Source organism: Saccharomycopsis crataegensis (genome assembly GCF_037102585.1).
Source record: "Saccharomycopsis crataegensis DNA, jcf7180000000098, whole genome shotgun sequence".
NCBI lineage: Eukaryota > Fungi > Ascomycota > Saccharomycetes > Ascoideales > Saccharomycopsidaceae > Saccharomycopsis > Saccharomycopsis crataegensis.
Window position 1 is genome coordinate 44064 of NW_027043838.1, and position 14926 is coordinate 58989.

Consider the following 14926-nt stretch of genomic DNA (forward strand, 5'->3'; position numbering starts at 1 on the left):
GTTTTTTTCACATTCCTTTTTCGTCTTTTAATTCTTGCTAATATGTGAAGACTCTGCTGGCCAGGATCAATAAAATACAATTTAATACAATTTAATAACACCATAATATATGTCATTCCTCCCTAACGTCCACATAAAACCCGTACACCTGGTACCCACCCGTGCCTTTAGAAAGACTAGCCATATCACGTGTAGATACCGCCCCCCAAAAAATAAGAAAAAAAATAAAAAAGTTGAGAAACGACAGCAGAAAGAAAAAAAAAAGAAAATTGAAATCCCATATGGAAACAGCTCAGTACACTTAAAGCAAAGAGCAAACGGTTTTCTCAATTCATATACCCCTCATCCCTTCCTCAAGACCCTTACACCCAAGACAATATAACAATCTCTTGTAAGTGATTATTTTTTCTATTTGTTTTACCCGGTGATTACGTTTTTTTTTTATCGACTTTGTCCGCTCGTTATCTACCGCCCGCCAGTTGACCTCCTATCTATATATCACCTCATTGTGATCATCTAGAAACTTCAATAATTCATTTGGGCGGAACTTCGGTGTTTTGCTTTTATCTTTCTTGAATTTTCCTCCTTTTTGTTTTTAAAAAAAGAAAAAACTTGTTCTGTCTAACTAACACACATAGTGATTTGTGATAACGTTTGTGTGTTTAGATTTTGATTTTTTGATTTTATTATTTATTAAATTCATCAATCATATTTCACTTGGAAAAAGACAAGCCAGGTGCCGATCCAAGTATCAATCCTCCTTTAACCATATTAATATTATTTTCATCCAAATAATCAATTTCCATCAGGTTCACTAGCCTTATATTATACAACTTTTCCATAATACATTAATAATAATGCAAACAATTAAGTGTGTTGTTGTCGGTGATGGTGCCGTTGGAAAAACTTGTCTTTTGATTTCCTACACAACCAACAAATTCCCAGCCGATTACGTTCCAACAGTGTTTGATAATTATGCCGTTACCGTAATGATCGGGGATGTCCCATATACTTTGGGTCTTTTTGATACTGCCGGTCAAGAAGATTATGATCGTCTTAGACCTTTATCATATCCTTCAACCGACGTATTTTTGGTGTGTTTTTCAGTAATTTCCCCTCCAAGCTTTGAAAACGTGAAAGAAAAATGGTTCCCTGAAGTTCATAATCACTGTCCTGGTGTTCCATGTCTCATTGTTGGTACACAAATCGATCTTAGACAAGATCCTTTGATTATAGAGAGATTGCAAAGACAAAGACTAAATGTTATTAGTGTTGAAAGCGGGGTTAGATTGGCAAAAGAATTGAAAGCAGTTAGATACGTTGAATGTTCAGCTTTAACTCAAAAGGGCTTGAAGAATGTGTTTGATGAAGCGATTGTTGCTGCTTTGGAACCTCCTGTTATAAAGAAAAACAAGAAATGTACAATCTTATGAGTACGTTTTTATTATCATAATTATTTTTTGCGTTGTTTTATTCTTTTTATTCACATACGATGTTAATTGGTCTTTATTTTGAGACTGTATAATTATTGGTATTATACTTCGTGAATTTTAAAGAGAGAAAGAGCGAGAGAGAAAGAGAGAAAAAAAGAAAAAAATATTACGGCAGGAATGAATTAGTTTTTCCACTTCACCTAACGATCAGAGAGATAAATTACAATTCTTTTTTCAATGGTGCTTTGTTCTTTAGCCTCCCTGTTATTATACATATCTATAACCAACTTTTAGTTCAAATAAGTTATCATGTCTGTTTCAATGCTGCCTCTTGTTTCCATTTGGTCGTACATTAGTAGTCTACTCACCTATATTATCATTTATGTTCCTTTGCAAACTCATTTTTTTTTTTCAATATATTTTTTGGTCTGTCCTATTTTTGCCATCCTGTTTTGTTTTGTTTTTTATTTTATTTTTTTATATTTTTAAATTATTTTTTTATATCTTCTTTTTGTTAAGATTTTGTCCACTAATACTACTATTTTTTTGATTTTCATAATTTTTGTTTGAGAATAAGATATACATCTATTGTACGAAATATTTGTCAACATGGTGTAATGAAAGCCTTTGTCGGTGTTTGGATTATTGGGAATTCCACCCAACGTTGAACAATAATACGGCCTATTTAGTAGTCCTAATTATTGGCCATAAGTAAATACCACTATTACAACTAAGAAGTAGTAAAATGATTGTGACCAAATATAATTATAATTACACTGAGATACATTCGAGTAATCACCCTCTTCATGGTTTGGCAGATTATTGATCAAAAAAGGACCTCATCGCGTATCTATCACCCAACATCAACAATATAGCATATGGCTGATACATTATTTGTCCAAGACACTTCGGATACTGAAGAAGCTCACAATCAACCCGAAAATCTTGAAAATGATTCTGATTCTGATAGAGAAGTGCCTGTTGTGACTTTACAAGAGCCTGCTATTGAGCAAGCTCTCACAGGCATGGTTGATGTTAGATCCTCTCTATCACTCAATTTCCAGCAAATGATCCTTGAAGAATTGTTAGTTCAAGACGCACTACTAATCTTGGCAAAAGGCCTTGGTCTAGAGCTGATTGTATCCAATTTGTTGCACATTGTGGCCACACCAAATACTCTGCCAACCATCACAAATGATGATCCGCCAAAGCGCAGTCTTGTGATCTTATTAAACGCTCATGATGAAGAAAACCAGGTGATATCTGAAGAGCTAGCTGAACTATCTTGGCTGGACGGACTTGTGAGACCGTTTATTGCCATTCAAGGAGAAACAGTAACAGCTAATCGCCGTCGGAGAATGTACTTGGAAGGCGGGATTGTTTCTTTATCTTCGAGAATATTCATTGTTGATTTACTTCTGGGAATTGTCAATTGCAATGAAATAACGGGTATTGTGGCATTACATGCCGATCGAATCTCAGAAACATCTAATGAGGCATTTATTATTACTTTTTATCGAAGTCATAATAGCTGGGGATTTCTTAAATGCGTTACCGATGACCCACAAGCATTGCTCCATACCGCTGCAAGGACTAGTGGGGGAAGTATCATCAACCCTTTACAAGTAATGTTACGAAATATGAGACTCGAGAAATGTTTACTTTGGCCAAGATTTCATATTAATGTACTTTCTTCATTGAATTTTCAAGGTTCTCAAAGCAAACAGGATCCAAATCTTGGTAAAGTGGTGGAGATCGCAGTATCAATGACTGAGTCAATGGAGAGACTTCAGTTAGCATTACTTGGCACAATGAAGGCATTGATCCATGAGATCAAACGCCATAATCCAGACCTCACTGGCCAGAGTGAATTATTTGCAGATTTAGCTCGTGGTAATGCTTCGTCAACCGTCAATACCGATATTGCTTCACAAGATGATTATTCAAGATTTCTTGACGATTTGTATATTTTACAAGTGACATCTCTATTCCAGCGTCATTGGCATAGAATATCTTGGACCACTAAACAATTGATTGGTGATTTGGCCTTGATGCGAAGGCTCATTAATCATTTAACTTCTCATGACTGTGTTGCTTTCTATGAGGATATAGAGCAAGTATTAAGTGAATATACTGATTCTGGAAAACCGGGAGGCAGAATGAACTACAATGGAGCTCCATGGTTGATGTTGGATGAGGCAACAACGGTGATTTCGTTTGCCAAAAAAAGGGTTTATGATATTGTGAAGCGAGACAGTCAAAAAAATGGTCGGAGGAAGGAGGAAAGTTATGCATTGGAAGAGCCTCCAAAATGGGAACAATTAGCACTCATTCTTAAAGAAATTTTCGATGAACGTGTCAGAAGACCACTAGCTGCTGCTGGTCCTGTGTTGATTATGTGTGCATCTGCCAGAATGGTGAGGCAAGTTAGAGAGTTTTTGGCTTGCAAACAGGAGGATAAAAATGGGGAAGTATCTGGAAGAAAGTTGATGTTGAGAAGATTTAGAGATTATAGTGCGTGGAAGAATAGTAGTTTAAAGGTTAGCGAAATCATAAATAAAACTGTGAAAGAACGCCAAGAGGAAGAAAGGGCTAGAGTTGATGGTCTTAAGGCAGGTCCCAACTCTGGCGATAGACAAACTAATACAACCAATAATAATAAAAATTCAAATGATTTGAAGGATAATATAGGAAATGATCTAATGAGTTTATCCAAGACTTTTACTGGCGATTCTCAGAATGCTGGTAATAAGCGGCGTCGTACTAGAGGTGGTTCTTATGTGGCCAAAGCGGCAAAACTTCATTCTGCGAAATTCACTAGAGAAGATAAAGATCCTGATACTGCCAAAATAATAGAACAAGATATCATTGAAGTTGTAGAACTCGATGATTTCGAAGACCTTGAGGCAGGAATTGATGATGTTATTGAATTATCACCCCCCGGTGGTGATTATATTGAGCTTGAACTTTTAGCTGGCACAGATGAAATTATTATTGAAAAATATGACCCTTTGACTGATCATAATGTATTGCATGAACTACTCCCTTCTTATATAATCATGTATGAGCCTGATCTTGGGTTCATTAGACGGATTGAGGTTTTCCAAGCTGAGAACAGGGCGCATCAATTAAAAACATATCTTATGTATTATTGTGCTTCGGTAGAGGAACAAAGGTATCTTACGAAGATCAAAAAGGAAAAAGAAAGTTTCACAAAGTTGATTCGTGAAAAGGGCCAATTGGGCAAAGAGTTTGTTGGTTATAATGAGGATTTAAAATTGTTACCTTTGAAAGGTAAAAAATCCAGCGCCAGTGCCTCCAAAAAGCTCGCTGCTGCGATCAATGCCAATAAAGCAACAAGAATAGCTGGTGGGCGGCTTGTTGAAACTACCAAAGTTCCTAATAAAAAAATTGTTGTGGATATGCGAGAGTTTCGCTCGGCATTGCCTAATATCTTGTATCGTTCTGGGTTTGAAGTCATTCCCTGCGTATTGACGGTCGGGGACTATGTTTTGTCACCAAAGATTTGTGTCGAACGTAAATCGGTACCCGACTTGATTCAATCATTTGAAAAAGGGAATTTATATTTCCAGTGCGAAAGAATGTTAAAGTTTTATGAGTTTGCAGTGTTGTTGGTTGAGTTTGACGAAAGCAAAGCATTTTCCATGAACCCATTTGTTGAATTTCGAGCTGGTAGTGGAGTTACTGGTGGTGGGTTTGGCACGGTTCTTAAGAACTCTGTATCTGCAGAAAGATCATTTCAGAATATCCGGGTGAAATTGATCATGCTATTGCTCAAGTTTCCTGGTTTGAGAATAATTTGGTCGCCTTCGCCTTATAAGACTGCTGAATTTTTTGGAGAATTGAAGGCCAGAGAAGATGATCCAAATGTGGGATTAGCGATTAGATTAGGACAATCCGTTATCGGTGGTAGTGGAATGAATGGTGATGATCCAGGATCATTAATTGGAGAAATCCAAGAGAATGATTCTGCTTTGGATTTGCTCAAGAGTATTCCTGGTATTACGAGTGCCAATATTGGGACCATATGTACCCATATCAAAAGCATGAGGGATCTTGTAAACTTGGAAGAATTTGAGATATCGTTGTTGATTGGAGAAGAGAACGGGAAAAAAGTTTACAATTTTTTTAAACAAAACATTGTTCCTCAGTGAAACGAAATATTGTTAAATTTATCAGATATATTGTTAGCTTTTTTTTTTTCACAAGTTATATATTAACTATGAATGAATATTTTTAGAGTAGATTAGAGGTGGTTTATTTTGTCTGTATTTGTTCATTTTTTTGATGGTCAAAACCATGGTAATGGAATGCTGGTGAAATTTATCTTAAAGTGGTCATCTTGGTGAGGATTATATATATAAGAGAATATATATTTCAATTTACGTAGATATCATATTCAGAATCCTGCGAGTTCATTTTGTGAGAGCCTATCTTCAAGTTAGTCCCTTTTTTCAACTTGATGATTACAACATGTATGTTTATTGTGAGGAATGTTGCAAATATGCACTGGAACTCACATATTGTCTGTCTATCTGGACCACATATTCATGCCAATATTTCGATATTTATGATTATTTATTTAAATTTATTTTTTATGGATGTTGAGTAAAGAAAACCTATTTATTACCAGGGTCATTTTTCTCCATCTGCATTTCATTTCTTATTGGTTTTTGATGTGCAAAAAGGTCGAACTAGTATGAACGGTTCTTATTTTCCGATTTTTCATTACCAGGACTAACATCTACAAACACAGTTAAATAATCGCTTTATTTTAATGGTTACTCAATTGCAACTGAGTCTGAGTCTAGCAGGCGCATCCTGTAAAAAAGCCTTTTATTAAAGAACGCGTATCGAGAATATAGCACGCATACCAAAGATCACAACGCGTGAATGGCAACGTGGGAAGTTTTTATTCAGGAGCAGTCATTTGGCAATATTATATGCTGATAAAAGCTTGTAAGATTACTTGTTATTCACAAACCATGTTTTATGTTCAGTATTAATTAAAAATGCTCAGTATCCTCTGTGGTATTCAGAAATTTCAAGGGGGGAGAGACAGAGAGAGAGAGAATAGTACTATTCAAATCGTAATCACATCATATTCTAGAAAGCCATGTTTTTATTTGTCACTAACAATCTGATATTTTCAAATTAGCCTTATTTGACACTTTTTGACTTCTTTTATCTTTTCTTCTCTGTAGTATTTATCTTGGATTTCTTAGGATAAGATAAATGTAGGTAAATAGATGATTCAGTGAGACTTTAAAAAGAAAGGTAATAAAGATGAAGGAGTAAGTTAAGTAGATAGAAGAAAGGAAAGGTAATAATAAAGAGATATTAAGAGATAAGAGACAATGAATCAACATTAGTAGTGGTCCGTGTTCTCTGGTATTTTCAATATCTTCTTTTTGGGCCTACATGAATTTCATAAGCTGGCGACCGCTTTTATGAGATTAGTTATTCTAAACAATTATATTCTATATATTGCCGGATAATTAATAGAATAAGTTTTTGCTACTACAAGTTTTGTTTAAATTGCATGTAGAAATCTTGTGCAATTTGCCATTATTCGACTATCCTATTTGTTTGTAAATTTCATTATTTGAAAATATGTCCACCAAAATAATATCTCGGTGAAGAATTGGCATCAAGAACACACTGTAGACAATTTGTTCTATCAATAGAACATGCCATCTCACCACAAAAAAAATGTGAGAAATCATTAAGAGATCCTCTCAGGGGCTGCAATTTCAGAAATGATTTCTATTCTGTATGTGTTTTTTGTTTTTGTTTTTTGGCAACAAGAATTCAAATTAACCTTTAACTACGTTCCAAATCTTACAAAAAGCCGTCTCAGCTAATACTAAAACTTGAAATTTGTATTTAGCGCTCTATCTAGTATGATTTAACACCTTGGAATTCTTTACCGCTGACTACACCAAACCAGTCACCAACATCATTCCACCCTACATAATTGATCTCCAGAGAAACCCAGCCACCATTATTAAGAGTATTACCAAAAGCGCCTCCTGCTGGCCAGTTGCCAATCTTCGGCTGTAAAGTATCAGTTCCCCAAGAATGACTCTGATGAGGGTACTTGAAATCAGGATACGTCACCATACAACTTTTGATGAATGAATTATTCGGAAGTCTCACGTTAACGTTCTTTAGGATCCTGTCTTGAACACTTGCACTTCCCCCTAATCCTTGGGAATATGGGAAAGATTGCACCCCACCTGGTTGATGGTAGTTTTGAGATGATGAGTTTTGGGCAGATGACGCGACCTCGGTGACAATCCCATTCATATCCCATATCAATGCCTGGCAATCATCTCCTCCAGTCAATAACGCCTCTTTTGTTGGATGCCAGGCTAATGAGTTTATTGAGGCTGAGTGACCATCAAGAAAATAAGTTGCTGTACCAGGATATCTTATATCGAGTACCATTGCGGCGGTGGAGTCTACCCCAATGGTGGCAATGAGGTTTTGGTTGGTTTTGCAGGTATCTAGTCTAAGCAACGGAGACGAATTGATGATACCCATATTATTACTGGCAGGCATACTACCACTATTATTAACAATATTGTTTGCCGTAGTGGTGATGGATGCATTTGTTTGCGGAGGCTCATAAATGATAGTCGAATGCTCCAAAGCTCGCAAATCAAATAATCTGACGCTGCCGTCTGCTCCCACTGAGAAGAACGTATTCACGTCACAATGAACAAACTTTACATCAAATACTTCTGAATCATGGGCGATCAACTGAGTTTTCACTTGCTGCCTATTCAAATCCCATACTGTACAAGTGGTGTCGATACTAGATGTGATGACGAGTGAGGGATCCAGAATATTCCAATCAAATGATGTAAGTGGTGGAAGTGAATGATGGGAAAGTTTGGAATTAATAAGCTTTAGTTTCTCTTGAACAATGAACGTATAACACCCATGATGATATTGCATGTTATTGCCATTGATAATGTTAGAAGTTGGGCCGGGGGTCTCTTGGATTTCCCAAAGCTGAAGGTATTGCGATGAAGAAGCAAACCTTGATCCATTGCCACTCATTTTCTGAGATGGATCCCAAAGAGCCTTTGTGGCAGGATACATTAATTCACTGGTGGCGACTGGCTGGAAATCATATTCGTCTCCACCATGAATATTCTTATTGGCACTGAGCACCGTGATTTGGTTGCTCAAATCTTCTCTGTACGTTGCCACAATGACTCCTTGATGCGACCAGTCAAAACTGTATAGAGGATATGATGATTCATAGTGCGAGGCTCTAGAGGCTGGATAGTTGTTAGTTGCTAATAAATACTTATTGACGTTTTGATGATGTTTATGCTTATATCGAGCACTTACCATTCATTACCCTTTTTTTTTTTGTTGTTTTAATCTATTTTCTTTTCTGTACTTTGTCCTTCCTCTTATTTATGTTCCTTTGAATTGTCTTCTTCTAGAAGTGAAGGTGTAATTGCAAATGATAATGATGTCCCCCTCCAAAGAAGGTCAAAAGATTGATTGTTTTGGTCGCAAACAGCACGTCAGAAAGAAACACTCCCATGAAAAAACACCCACCTATTGTGGAGATACTTGAGAAAACCCTCCAACTGTTGATCTTTCTGATACATTCTCATTGCAAATAAGCGTAAATATATACACATATAGTAATAATTCAATAATAATATTAATAATTACAAAAATATTAATATTGTAATGCTTATATTGGACACCCCCACTCTCCACCCCTCCAAACAGATCTTGAAAATTCCCCCAGCCAAAAAAAAGAGTTATTCGCCAATGAATCAACAATCATTAAATAAACTGACCACTCATGTTTTGAGAATATAGGCTTGCTACGGAATACTCACACCAATAAATTGTGATACCAACTTGTCTTCGAACCCAATGTTGACACAGGCACAAATCCTATTAGTAAAAGCATCATATCGATCACCATCATCAGCTCTTTCCTCGAAGAGAATCATTGCCGATGGTTTGGGTATCATACCAACAAGAGTCCCAGAGCCTGGTCAGACTGGAATATACTTCCAGTCTCGAAAATTTGGGGTCACATCAATAAATTTCAACAGTAATCACAAAGCAAACGCCAAATTAAAGCCCAAGGCTTCCCAGTCTAACAATTCCTTCCATCCCAATTTCAAGAAATTTGATGATTCCAAACTGAGCCGGGCACAACCTCCTTCTACCCTGAGCAGCTTCTCATCAATACTCAGCCGCCCATTCAATACTTTCTTTGCCCGTCCTATTCCTAATGGTATGGCTTTTTTTTCTGTCTACGAACTTTCAGGATTGATCCCTTTCCTCTTTGTTTGGCAAGCTTGCTACCTGTTTCCTGGATTCCATGTTGTTGATCCATCTACAATGTCATCCTTGCCAGTATTTGGTGATGAGCTATATTCTATAATGGAACAGGGTAGACAAACTATCACTAGAATCGTCCAGTCCGCGGAATTGCAACAAGAGGATGCCAAAGAAAGCTTGGAACAAATTGTCAGTAGTGGTGCTGAAGCCTACGTAACTTTAAAAATCTTGGGCCCATTACGGATTGCGGTACTGTATTTTGCAATGACGAAGGTCAGTGACCTGGTGATTGTTCCTATTGGAAAGGTATTTCAAAGAATGTTATCAGGTAATAAGAATTCAAGCAGTAGTTCGTCGGTATCTGAGAGTGGGAAGGGAAAAACAGAATTAAAATTCAAGAAGTTGAAGCAGAAACGTCTATGATTACTGAAAACATTGTAGTGATTCTCAGAAATCCTGCTCTAATTTTATAATAGATTATGTAGTATACGTCATCGATTACCGTTATATTTTTATAAAAGTGATTGAAAATTGCATGTTAAATAGGAAATTGAGATAATAAAGCTTGAGTTACTATCAACATAACTATTTTAACCTTCATAGGAAGCTGGCTGGTAGTTACCTTTTGATTTTGCTGACCAACTAAAATGTGAATGGTTTAAAAGATCTTTAAATTCTGTTATCCTTTAATGTAGTTGTCCAAGATTAGTGGTAAATGATAACTGGGAATCATCACCAAAATTGCGATTGTTGTTCCAGAAGTGCCATCGCAACGAAGATACAGTTCGATAAAGAGTAACTTTTTATATCTATCCAATTGTATGTCTACTATATTACTCCTTATCAAAAGATACATAACCACGATCAGTTATTTCTAAGTTCATTATCATCCATTACAACATATACATACATACATACATATATATACATATATATTGATGCACAAGAATTCAGTGCTTCATCCTCTTCTGTTCCGGTGCTTCTTCTGATGTCGCTTCTGATCCTCTTTTATCACTGAACTTTACCTTTTCCATAATGCGTTCATAATCTTCTACCAATCTCTCATATGCTGTCTGTAGTTTATCTAGCTTATCTGCCTCCTCTAATCCCTGAAGTGCTTCCTTGTTTTTAATATATAACCTCTTTTTGATTTGCAATCTAATATCTTTCTCCATCTTTTTGCTACCATGGACACGATTTTCATGCAACAATCCCATCTCCAAACAACGAGCAAATTGTCTTTTTTCTATCTTTTGTTCCACTTGCTTCGATATTATGACTTCATCCGGTACTGGGATTGTAGGGAAATTTGAGCTCTTGAAGAAAGCTTCACTTGATAATCTTTCCAAATCACACCTGTCACGCAAATCATCAAATGCTTCACTAGGATCTTCCACTACAATCTCAGAAATTTTTTCATCCCTCAACCAATCATCCACTAATGTTTTATACAAATGTTCCCCATGCCTCTTGCCTTGGTATGGTGGCAAAATAATGAATTGTGAAATCTTCTTTCTCACCAAAAGTTCCAATTTATCGCCAGAATCATAAGCTTCATGGCCCGGGTATTTCCAATACGAATAAACAGTAGTAAAGCCAATGAATTTTGGGTGAGGATTGGTTGCACTTTTTTTTTCAAAAATGAAATAATAGTCCCATTTATCATCAGTTTCATCAATGTATGAACCAGCTTCAATGAAAAGTAACACAAATATCTGGATTCTTCTGTGAAATTCCTTTGTTTTGGCATTAGAAAGCGGCGATTTATAAACTCCAAATTCTTTACCATCAACGGTGTTATATTCTCCTACCAAAGTTCCTGGAATTTTAAAACTAGCAAGTTCTTTCTCATATTCTTCAGCCCATTTGCTTTCATCATTGACAATGGTCGAGCCCTTTGGCAAAAAGCTAAATATTTTTTCTTGAGGATCTTCCAAATCAGCACTATCTGGTAATTTTTCAGAGAATTTGAACCCCAACAATGGTAGCATAGTGGTACTGTTGAATGCTAAATTGATTTCCAAATTGAAATACCCAAAGATTTGCTCATGCTCTCCAAAGATTGGATATGTGAATGTCGGGTGAAATTGTATTGATCTTACTTCATCAACAATAGCGATTTTAAGGGCCAGGTTAGATGACACAGTCCAATGTTCCGGGTTGTATGAATCAATAGACATGATTGTCGTTTATTTTGTGGTTTGCAAGAAAGTACCTCTAACTAAAGGTTATATGATGATCAACGACACGAAAAAATAATAAATACCATAAAGTAAAAGTGGTTACGCGTCCTGCTTACCCTGTCCGGATGTCGATAAGAAAGGTCAATCAATTAGAAAAAAAAAACTTGTATGATAATTAGTACTATCATTCCAGGCAATCATTTATTGATCTTTCAAGTTAATTAACTATCCAAATAATACAAAAATGTCGGTTATTCTAGCGTCAGCGGGGTATGATTCCACAATCAAGTTTTGGGATGCTCTTTCAGGAGCCTGCTCACGAACCGTCCAGGTGGATTTCCAAGTCAATACATTACAAATCACCAATGACAAACGGCTCTTGGGTGCTGGAGGAGCCCCTATTAGATTATACGATCTCAGTCGTTCAAAAATGAATCCAATAATGTCATATGAGGAAAATACAGTGGTCAGTTCTCTAATGTTTGCTGCCGATGATAATTGGTTAGTAGCTGCGTCGGAAGATGGATCGATTAAAATATGGGATACAAGGGCCCCACGATGTCAAAGACACTTTGAAAACGGTTCAGTGGTAAACGATGTAGTTATCCATCCCAACCAGGGGGAAATAATGTCGTGTGATAAAGATGGCACAGTGAAGGTCTGGGATTTGAGTGAGGAAAGAGAAACTTATAGGCTAACGCCCAATGAAACTAATCCTGTATCATTGAGTTCGCTATCGGTGGCCTCCAATGGATCGATATTGGTGACTTCATCGAAAGATGGCGAGGTTTATATGTGGGCAATGTCAGATTTGGCAGCAGGGGACTCTAAAGAGAAGATGAAGTCTGTGAGGAAATTAAAGGCCCATGATGACTATTGCACTAGAATCTTGTTGTCCTCTGATGCAAAACACTTAGCCACTTGCTCCGCCGATAGCACTGCGAAAATCTGGAACACTAGCACATTTGATTTAGAAACAGTCTTGGATAAACATAAGAAATGGGTGTGGGATTGCGCCTTCAGTGCAGACTCGGCTTATCTTGTTACAGCCTCTTCGGATAATTATGTGAGACTATGGGATTTGGCAACTAATGAAGTGGTAAGAGAGTATGGAGGAATGAGTGGTCATCAAAAGCCTGTGACCTGTTGTGCGTTGAACGATATTTGAAAATGAATTATAGTTTGATTTCCTTTTTTTTTCTTTCTTAGAGGGCCCTATAATATAGTATAACATAAAACACAGTTGATCAGTTTGATTAATCGAGCAAATAGAAACCTTTCTTTTTTTCTGATTATTATTTTATGGATAGTTTTCTCCTTATGGAATGGTGCTTGCCTAACATCGACATAAAGCTTATCGGTGGTATTATAAGTGATTACAAGAAGCTAAAAGAGTAGGGGTTGGCTACTCGAATGAATTTAGCTCGATGATACATTAACTTATACAGTTACCAGAGTGCCAGTGCTTTTAGCTAACTGGTAAAAACAATAGGATCAGACGGATACTTTGAGGGCTTGTATTTGATCCCCCAAGAGTGCCCAAGCTTCGACATCGTATTTAAATCATGCCAATCTAGTGTTCACCTCTCTGATTCCTTTAGTAGTTAGCTAAACCCCTTATGGTTGTACCTCCATTGATCCAACTTGATGCTCGCTTCGTCGAAAATTGGATGAAAACATGCTCATTGGAAGAAATCTCTGGTTTCTTGCCACGTTGTACTTATTTTTAGTGCTCTAGTTCTGTTAATTATGTCTGTGTAAAGGGAATAACACCGTCGAATTAATGAGATAGGATGTATTGCTAACGATTAAATGCAGCTTGGAAGGTTTCCGCCAACCAGCACAAGCAATTTATACAGTGTTTTCATTTTTTATTCGTACCAACCACCGGAAATGTTCATACCAGTGGCAAAAAATAATTCATACCGACCCCCGGTATTTTTCGTACCACCGCAGCGGGATTTATTCAGACCATCTAAGAAAAATAGTTCATACTATTGCACTTTAATTATTCATACCAACAGAATACAAAATTCATACTAAATGCATAAAATTCTTATGCTTTCATTAATATTTTATCTTTGATATTATTAAACATGTTACAGGGGACCCGCACACCCAATAAAGCCCCTTTGCAATACTCATTTACCATTTCAAAGGCTCATAACCAAATTTTGGAGTGGTTTCGTCCTTCCTTAAAATTTTAAATTTTCATTAATTTGTTTTGGAGCTTTGTTGCGTCTTTATGTAATTTTTTTTATAGTTTTTACTTTTTTTTTTTTGGTTTGTTTTCTGTATTTTGTTTTCTAATTTTTTTTCTTCATCTTTGGTATTTGTTTTCAAAAGAGCTGCTGTTGTAAACAGAGATCAATATGTCTAGAAGCATGTCTGCAGAATCCCTTGTAACTATCAAGGGAAATATTTTCTGTGGCTTCTTTCACCCTTGGAGTTAATTGCTCCTTCTTGCTCAAGTTTGATCTTTTGACTTTACTCTTACATACTGACCAGAATTCTTCTATAGCATTCAACCCTGGAGAATAAGGAGGTAAAAACACAAGTTCCAAGCCACTCAGTGCCACTAGTAACTGAAGATCACGTCGTTTATGAATGGCAGCATTATCAAGGATCAAATATTTCATACCTTTGAGCTCCTCGTTATTTTCTATTTGCTGGATCACTGACTTTACAAAACTGTAGAAGTGATTAGCTGTAGTACCTTTACTCACTTTGTCAATGGTCGTTTCTGAATCAAGTTTTCTCTTCTTATTGGATGTAGCCACTGGAGTTCTGACCTTTAATTCAATACAACCTTTGACAGAAATTGCCCCAATGAACGAAATATTAAGCCCTCTGGTTACGGGAACAGTAAGAACTGCTTTTTCACCCACAGCAGACCATCCATACTCACGCCGCATACTGATATTGAAACCTGCTTCGTCGATGAAAATACAGTTTTGACTA

General features: G+C 36.6%; 6 protein-coding genes across 6 annotated transcripts; 4 read left to right on the plus strand and 2 right to left on the minus strand. All coding sequences in view use genetic code 12, as the record gives it.

Annotated features, from left to right (window-relative positions):
• Window positions 1–857: 857 nt before the first annotated feature.
• Window positions 858–1433, plus strand: CDC42 (Rho family GTPase CDC42; the record flags this gene model as incomplete). The annotated part of the gene is made up of 1 exon (XM_064999304.1): window positions 858–1433. One exon carries the CDS (start codon window positions 858–860, stop codon window positions 1431–1433), a length of 576 nt encoding a protein of 191 aa, XP_064855376.1.
• Window positions 1434–2311: 878 nt separating this feature from the next.
• On the plus strand, window positions 2312–5608 carry RAD1 (ssDNA endodeoxyribonuclease RAD1; the record flags this gene model as incomplete). The annotated part of the gene is made up of 1 exon (XM_064999305.1): window positions 2312–5608. The coding sequence occupies one exon, from the start codon at window positions 2312–2314 to the stop codon at window positions 5606–5608; it is 3297 nt and encodes a 1098-aa protein (XP_064855377.1).
• Window positions 5609–7352: 1744 nt separating this feature from the next.
• DASC09_057220 (uncharacterized protein) lies at window positions 7353–8826 on the minus strand (the record flags this gene model as incomplete). The annotated part of the gene is made up of 2 exons (XM_064999306.1): window positions 7353–8746; window positions 8820–8826. The coding sequence occupies 2 exons, from the start codon at window positions 8824–8826 to the stop codon at window positions 7353–7355; spliced, it is 1401 nt and encodes a 466-aa protein (XP_064855378.1).
• Window positions 8827–9365: 539 nt separating this feature from the next.
• On the plus strand, window positions 9366–10205 carry MRX11 (Mrx11p; the record flags this gene model as incomplete). Its single annotated transcript, XM_064999307.1, has 1 exon — window positions 9366–10205. One exon carries the CDS (start codon window positions 9366–9368, stop codon window positions 10203–10205), a length of 840 nt encoding a protein of 279 aa, XP_064855379.1.
• Window positions 10206–10732: 527 nt separating this feature from the next.
• Window positions 10733–11962, minus strand: HAT1 (histone acetyltransferase catalytic subunit HAT1; the record flags this gene model as incomplete). The annotated part of the gene is made up of 1 exon (XM_064999308.1): window positions 10733–11962. The coding sequence occupies one exon, from the start codon at window positions 11960–11962 to the stop codon at window positions 10733–10735; it is 1230 nt and encodes a 409-aa protein (XP_064855380.1).
• Window positions 11963–12209: 247 nt separating this feature from the next.
• Window positions 12210–13133, plus strand: LST8 (TOR complex subunit LST8; the record flags this gene model as incomplete). Its single annotated transcript, XM_064999309.1, has 1 exon — window positions 12210–13133. One exon carries the CDS (start codon window positions 12210–12212, stop codon window positions 13131–13133), a length of 924 nt encoding a protein of 307 aa, XP_064855381.1.
• Window positions 13134–14926: the final 1793 nt, after the last annotated feature.